Source organism: Crocuta crocuta, unplaced genomic scaffold (genome assembly GCF_008692635.1).
Source record: "Crocuta crocuta isolate KB4526 unplaced genomic scaffold, BGI_CrCroc_1.0 scaffold29, whole genome shotgun sequence".
Lineage (NCBI taxonomy): Eukaryota > Metazoa > Chordata > Mammalia > Carnivora > Hyaenidae > Crocuta > Crocuta crocuta.
Window position 1 is genome coordinate 3,075,690 of NW_027533280.1, and position 7,491 is coordinate 3,083,180.

At 64.3% G+C, this 7,491-nt stretch overlaps 1 protein-coding gene across 1 annotated transcript in view; it reads right to left on the reverse strand.

Annotated features, from left to right (window-relative positions):
• The window catches only part of HIP1R (huntingtin interacting protein 1 related), a 27,944-nt gene that overhangs the window by 2,842 nt on the left and 17,611 nt on the right, over positions 1-7,491 (reverse strand). Inside the window, exons 8-23 of the mRNA XM_077747951.1 lie at positions 5,675-5,815; positions 4,607-4,685; positions 4,346-4,523; positions 4,183-4,244; positions 4,034-4,106; positions 3,762-3,945; positions 3,589-3,677; positions 3,388-3,504; positions 3,198-3,299; positions 2,740-2,934; positions 1,738-1,885; positions 1,534-1,620; positions 1,053-1,160; positions 784-920; positions 431-541; positions 239-297 (exon numbers count right to left, since the gene is read on the reverse strand). Of these exons, the coding sequence (XP_077604077.1) occupies positions 239-297; positions 431-541; positions 784-920; positions 1,053-1,160; positions 1,534-1,620; positions 1,738-1,885; positions 2,740-2,934; positions 3,198-3,299; positions 3,388-3,504; positions 3,589-3,677; positions 3,762-3,945; positions 4,034-4,106; positions 4,183-4,244; positions 4,346-4,523; positions 4,607-4,685; positions 5,675-5,815 (1,870 nt within the window). The remainder of the gene's footprint in view (positions 1-238; positions 298-430; positions 542-783; positions 921-1,052; positions 1,161-1,533; positions 1,621-1,737; positions 1,886-2,739; positions 2,935-3,197; positions 3,300-3,387; positions 3,505-3,588; positions 3,678-3,761; positions 3,946-4,033; positions 4,107-4,182; positions 4,245-4,345; positions 4,524-4,606; positions 4,686-5,674; positions 5,816-7,491) is intronic.

Genomic DNA, 7,491 nt, shown 5'->3' on the forward strand with positions numbered 1-7,491 from the left:
GGGGAGCGGGGAGGGGGGGGGTAGGGGGGGGGAGGGGGGAGAGAGTGTGAATCCAGTGTGACCCTGGAGAGCCTGCCCTCTGCGTGGATGACACAGGTCTGACGCGTGTGTTCAGCAGGCTGGGCTCACAGGGCAGGCTGGGCTTTGCTTGTTCCCAGTCCCTTCTGGAGAGCCAAGCATGGGGGACAGAGCTCCCTGGGACCCGGGGGCTCGGGGGTGGTGCAGGAGGGGGGCTCACCTTTCGTTCACCTCTAGCTTCACCCCAGAGCTGGCATGGCGGGCCTGGTTCATCATGTCCTGCAGCCAGTGACAGGTGTGAGCAGGCGGGGAGGAGGGCAGCGTGGGANCCAGCCCTCTGCCCCGCACGCAGCCCAGCGTAGCCGCAGGGCTGCCGCAGGAGCCAGGGGAGCCCTCACACCCCTGCCCTCACCTCGATCCTCCGCACAGCATCTTCGATGGCCGCGGATGTGGCCGCCATCTCCTTGTCCACCATGGCCCCAAGTTCCTCCTGACGCACATCCAGGCTCTTGGGCTTCAGCTCCTGGGGAAGAGGCATCAGGAATCAGACAGGGCAGACGTGAGCCCCAGCAATCCCAGGGAGTCTGGGGGAGGCAGGAGCAGCAGTGCTGGAAGGGGGAGGGGGGGTGGCTGCTCGGTCCCTGCCCTGTGTCCTCCAGCCGTCAGCCCCACAAACGAGCACCGGTTCAGCTGAAAGGAAAGGCAGGTGCAGGGAAGTTGGGGCCCCGAGCCTCATCCCGGCAGACCCCAGGCCGCACCCCTCACCTGGCCCAGCCGCAGGATGCCCTGCAGTGGTGTCCGTACCAGGCCCGGCTGCGCCTGCTGCAGGGTGTGCTGCTGCTGCAGCCGCCCCGCGAGCTCCAGAGCCCGGGCCCCACACTCCCTGCACGTGTCGATCAGGCCTGGGGAGAGAGGTGGGTCAGGGGCCTGGAAGACACCCCCGCACCGGGTCTGACGCCAGGCCCGGTCTGTCCCCCGCCTTCCCTGGGTCCACCGCGGGCGCCGTGTGGGGGTCAAGCCCGGGGCCCACGTACGGTCGGCAGGGTCGGTGGGTGCCAGGTGGGAGGTGGCACCGCCATGGACGATGGTGTCTGCGGCCAGGTAGGAGAACTGCGTCAGGGCTGCCACCAGCGCAGAGGCATCTGGGGAGGGAAGGAAAGACAGAACCCTCACGCCGCCACCAGGGAGCCAGGCCGGGCCGGGCAGGCTGCTCAAGTCCTCTGCCCACAAGCCCAACGAGCACCAGGCTCCAGTTTATGGAGCAGAAGCTCGGAGGGGACAAGAGCCTACACCAAGGTCAGGTGGCCAGACAACAGCGAAGCTGGGAACAAAGCTAGGTCTGGGTGATGCCAGGCTCACGGGCAGGCCGGGCTGGGCTCCCGGTGGGCGTGCGCCGGGGGACACGGCTCTGGGAAGCTCCCCGGCGGCAGGAGGCAGCCACGGTCAGCGAAACGGGCTCCCCAGTGCCGGCGGCCCCTGCCCTGCCTGTTCCCGTCCCCCCACCACCGTGCTTACCTGACCTGGACACCAGGTACTGGGCATGGCCCTTCTCCAGGGTGCTCACGGCATCCAGGGCTGCCTGGGCCCTGCTTGCCAAGTAGTCTGCGGGCACCAGGAGAAGCGGTCAAGGGAGGAGCCTGAGGCCTCATCACCCTCCCGCCCCTTCCTCAGGGCGCGCTGCGCACCCACCAGGCAAGGCCTCGGCCCGAAGGGACCTACCTGGGGAGCTGGTGCAGCGCAGGTGCAGGGGGTCATCCAGCTTGGCCACGGCGTCCTGCAGGATGCGCTCGGCCTCGGTGGCGGTGGCCCGGAGCACCGCAAACTGCTCGTCCACGAGCCTCTGCTGCAGCTCCTGCTCCTGAGACTCCTGGAGGGGACGGGAGAGGTGGCGTGGACATCCCGCCGAGGGTCAGCGCTGTGGCAGCTAGGCAGGCGGCCAGCTGGGACCCTCACTGGGGAGGGAGGTCTGAGGAGAGGAGAGGCCCCACCCGACCCCTGTGCTGGGATTGCTCTGTCAGGAAGGGGCGTGGTGGGGCGGGGGCAGCTCAGCAATAAAAAGACAACTGATGGGGCGCCTGGGTGGCTAAGTCAGTTGAGCGTCTGATTTAGGCTCAAGTCATGATCTCGTGGGAGTTTGGGCCCCACGGTGGACTCTCTGCTGTCAGTGCAGAGCCCACTTCAGATCCTGTGTCCTCTCTCTGCAGCCCCCAGCTCGTTCTCTCTCTCTCAAATAAGTTAAACTAAAAAAACAAAAAGGTTGCAGGGAAATTGAACACTGAATATGTTCCTAGCAGGAACAGAAATGGCACGGCCACTTTGGCTCATGGCATTACCCACAACAACCAAATTGAGGACAAATAGCCACCAACTGATAGTTGAGTACAAAGAATGCGCTCTGGCCGTGGGACGTGACTGGGCCACGACACACAATGAACCCTGCAAACACTGCTCAGGGAAAGGCAGCAGTCCTGTGGTGTGGCCCCATCCACGGGCAATGCCTGCATCAGGTCGATCCAGAGCCACAGAGGCGGGCAGGGGCTGTCAGATGGGGTGGGGATTAACTGCTTCAGGGGTGAAGAGTTTCTTCTTGGAGTCATAAAAATGTTCTGGAAGTACCGGGGGAATGCACAGCCCTGCACACCAGTCCCGGGCCAGCTGCTGCTGTGGTGAGGGTGGGGGCTGGGGGGGGGGGGGGGCACCTNNGGGGGGGTGAGGGGTCACCTTGTCTGCCAGCCGCCTCTGCAGCTCAGCTGTCTCCCGAGAGCCGCGCTGCTGCTCCCGGCTCAGCGCCTCCTCCTTCTCCCGCACCAGGCCCTGGGCCGCCCGAAGGTCCGCCTCCTGACGCTGCACCTCGCTGCTCAGCTCGGCCTTCTCGGCATTCAGTGCGTCCAGCCTCGAGCTCAGCTCCGAGCCACTCTGCGAACAGTGGGCAGTGAGCAGGGCTTCCGGGGACCTCGCCTGCACCCCGCCCCCATCAGCTCTATAGACCACTCCAGAAGGCCACGTTCTCCTTACTGCCCCCCTAGAGAACTTCCTGAAGCCAGGACCTGCTCCTGTGTCCCCTAGGTCCGAACCACACCCCAGGCCTGAGCCACGCTAGCGGCATGTGGCCACGGTCCCGTTCATGGGAAAGAGAACCCTAAATCCTGCCCCCACCCCCCTCCCCGCAGGGGCCATACCTGCTCCGTGCGGCTCAGGGCCTCCTGGGTGCGCACCAGCTCCCCTGCCTTGGCCTCCAGCTCCCTCCTGAGCTTCTCTAGCAGGTCAGTCTGCTCCTCCAGCTGGGACAGGACAGCGTGTCACAGGGGCGGGGTGGGGGCAGCAACGCCAGAGCCGGGCCGCGGGGACCCAGGCACACCTGGGACGCACCTTCAGCTCGGACTCCCGTCTCACTTGCTCCATCTGGAAGGCCAGCTGCTCCTTCACCCGCGCCACCTCCTCCTGGCTCTGCTGCGTCACCGTCAGCTGCTTGGCCGTGTCCGCGTTCTGCGCAGGTGGGGGGCAGGCTCACTGCTCGGCACCGCCACGGCCCCACTCAGCCGGCACCCGCCACGCCCCGCCTCTGCCTACCTTCCTGAGCAGCTCGGCGTGTGTGCTGATGAGCTCGCTGTGCTTCTCCTTGAGCTTCTGGTAGCGCGCCTCGGTGGCGCTGGCCCTCCCTGCGGAGGGGGGCAGGAGAGGCGGTGGTCCCGGGCTGCCGGCTACCCCCCCCCGCGCCCCCCAGCCCGGTGCGGCCCACGCACTCTCGGCCTCTTCGCGCAGGCCCTGGTTCCGCTCGCCCTCGCGCTGCGCCGCCCGCAGCTGGGCCAGCTCGTGGCGCAGCTGCTCGTTGTCCACCAGCGCCTTCTGCTTCTGCTTGCGCTGCTCCTCCAGCTCGGCCTCCAGCGCGTTCACCTGGCCCTTCAGCTGCGACACGTAGCGCTGGGCCTGTGCAGCAGGAGGGCGGCGGTGTGGGGCCCGCGCCTGGGGGCGGGGAGGGGGGGGCGCGCCGCACAGCCCCGCCCCCGGCCCTCACCTCCAGCTTGATCTTCTCCAGCTCCGCACGGAGCGCCTCCACCTCCCTCTTCAGGGCCTCGATCTGCACGTCCCTGGGGACACATGGCCTTCAGTCAGTGGGGACCACAGCTCGCCCCCCCGCAGGCGGCGCCCGGGCCCTCACCTCACCTGTCATCCTTCAAGGAGCCATTGGGGGGTCCGAACGTCTGCTCAAAGAGGTCAGCCACCACCTGCCACACAAGCACGGTGACCCACGGCCACGTCCCGGGGCCCGGCAGGCCAGGGGAGGGCGGGGCCAAGGGACACCCAACCGGAAGTGGGGGAACCTCACCGCCGGCTCCCCAGCTGGGGGCCCCGTGCTGAGCTCGATGAGGTTCTCGGGCTCCTCATCCTCAGGGGCCTCCTCGGGAATCACCACCACAGGCTTGATGTGCTCGGCCAGCGCCGAGGCCCGCAGGAAGTTGGGAGGCCCCTGGGGGAGGGGCAATGAGTGGGAGGTGCTCGCGGCCCTGGAGGAAGCCCCCGTCAGTCGTCCCCAGAGCCCAAGCGCCCGGANCCGGCCAGGCAGCCCCAGCTCACCAGGCCGCAGAACTCCTCCCTGACCGAGCCGTACCTGTGAAACTGCTCATGGAACCGGTCCCTGTGGCCTTGCAGGGTGTCAGCTGGGAGACCTGAGGGCAGGGACATTGGACAGGGCTTCCCCTCTGCCCCGGCACCTGCAAAGACTTAACCCTCCCTCCCTCCCGTTGCCACTCTGCTCCACCACATTCTAGAAACCATCCTAAAGAGAGCACCTGATGCCTGGCCAGGCCCCCCACCAACTGGGAGAGTAAGGTGAGGGGAGACCCCCTGTGGGAGTGCGGCTCTTGACTCCGAGGTGGGTGAGTGGATCGCGCGCCAAAGTCGGCATCTTGACCCCAGCAAGCCTGACCGGCATCTGCCTGTAGGGGGCGCTGTGAAATTGCTCCTGGACTCCAGCCTAGGGTGACAGCATTCCAACAGCTCATTCACCCCAGGCCCGTAGTTCTCAGGGTGGGGTGCAAGGACAGAGACCTCTTCGGAGGGTCCGCCAGGGTCAAACCCTCCGTGAACACAAAGGAGCTGACATGCGCCTCTTTGGATGTGTCACGCCAGCCTGCAGGACACGAGGTGCTACCGGAGGCTGACCTCAGATGCAGGCGCCATGGCGGCTGCCAGACCAGGCGTTTCAGAGAACAACCGTGTAAAACCACGGCCCTCTTCTCCCTAAATCCTTGTGTTGGAGAAGAGGGTTTTTCCTACATTCTTTATGTTAATGGATAGGGTCTTAGGGTCACATTGAACTGACAAGTATCCTTTAGGGACGCCTGGGTGGCTTAGTCAAGCGTCCGTCTTCGGCTCAGCTCATGATCTTGCGGTACATGGATTTGAGCCCACGTGGGGCTCTGCGCTGACAGCGTGGACAGAACCTCCTTGGGATTCTCTGCCCCTCCCCCCCACCTCTCAAAAATACATTTAAAAAATTGCTATTTTTTAAATGTTGCTATTTTTTAAATGTCTTGATTTTCATTGCTAATACAATCAACGTCTATCAATGTAAGCCGCCTAAACATGGCCCTTTGTGGCTCTGGCCGAACCTCAGGGGGCCCGAGGCAGGGCGGCAGGGGCTTGGGGGACTTACAGGCGTGCAGCTTGAACATGAGCTTGACTGTGTAGTGGTAGAGGTGGCTGCAGTCCTGGATGACCTGGATGAGGGGGGCCAGGCGGCACTGGCCTGAGGACATCTGGGACACAGCGATGGCTGTGTTGAGCTGCCGGAAAACTGCAGAAGTGGAGGGAGGAGGGTACGCATGGGAAGCTGGGACGCGGCCTTGGTGACAGGCACAGTGAGAGGCGTGCAGAGTGCAGCCCCACGCCGTTATCTCGGGGCATCATTAGAGCAACCCTGGGAGGTGCCAGCGGCCTGGGGACCTGCCTTGCCAGTCCCGGCCAGCCAGGACAACTCTGTCCCAGGCCCTCGGATGCCAACACACTCCAAACTGCTGGGACAGGAGCCCCCTGGGCTGTGGCTGCCCCCAGACACTAGGGGGCCCTCACAAACTACGGCAACAGCGGGGTCGAGGCAAGGAACACAGCTCGGTTCAGCAAGCGTCTCCTAAGAGCCACCACGCACTGCACCCAGGACGAGGGGCTGGAGGTATAGGGTGACTTCGATGGTCCTGTACCCGTGGGCCTCAAGCTCACCCAGAATCTACGGGGGAAGGAGGCGGCTCAAGGTTGTGTAGCTCATCTTACAGCTGTGGCGAGAGCCACGCGGCAGCCAGACCACGACTTGGTTCTGCAAACCCCAAGTGACCCCAAACCTCACTTGCTCCGGGAGTCAATCTCCCCTGTCCCTGACAATCAAGTCTTTCATCAGCACAGCTGAGCAGGAGGGCCAGGGACAAACATGAGGCTGCCCCTACCACGGCCGCCTCTTCTCTAGGGCAGCAAGAAAGGACAACGGGCAGACCGCACGCCAGGGTGGCCCACACACGACACAGATGCCGGGACAAGCCCTGGGGCCCTATCCTCACCTGGCCTAGGGTGGGACCGTTTGCAAACCTCCAAGCCCAGGAGGGGAGGGATGAGGAGCAAGACACAGCTAAGCACGGACCCTCACCCTCTAAATCTGAACTTTCAATCACATCACTCAAGTACATTTTCCCATAAAAATTGAAACACACATAAAACACTATTTGGGGTCTGATATAAGGCAAAGCCATTTCTTCACTGAGGGGCAGCCAGGAAGGCTCTCCAGGGAGACACCGGCCTGTGGACCAGAGGTCAGCGTTGCAAGGGGTGAGGCGCCCGACTGTGGCCTTTCTGTCTTCCCTGTTGGGCACCGCTGTGAGAAGCACGTCTCGTCCCTGCCAGTCACAGGCCGGGCCATGCTCCCCAGTGAGACCTGGGCTCCTCTGGGTACAGCTCGGAGTCCGGATACAGGAGTGCCAGGAGGCAGCCCAGACCCCCCTCTCCCAGATCCAGATTTTCCCTTAAAAAGGCATTTGCTACTCCTTCTCCGACAAAGAGCACTGAGTCACCCAACAAGCCGTCCTGAAGCTGGCGCCCAGAATGATTTCCTCTGTGGCCCCGAGAGGGTGAGCCCCCTAAGACTTCCTGTGCAGCGGCTGCTGGGTCCCTGGGCTGCAAAGTCCATGACTCACAGGCCTTTTATAGCCGGAAACAGGCAAGGTGACCCAGATCAACTCTCTCCCGGGTGGGCTCTGTAGATGCCCGAGGCCAGGGGGAGCCTGGATCAGGTAGGGCCGTGCCCCACGCACCTCTGGGGCCTGGCGCCCCTGGCACCCTGCAAGGGCAGTGAGCACCTCCCCCCGTGTCCTGGGGGCACCTGGAGGCCTCGTTACCCCCTCCTGGCAGGGGCATGGATACCAGGGCAGGGTAAGCTGGTGGGCTAGCTTCTCATCCGGCTCTGGTGGTTCCCTGAGGAAAGAGGCC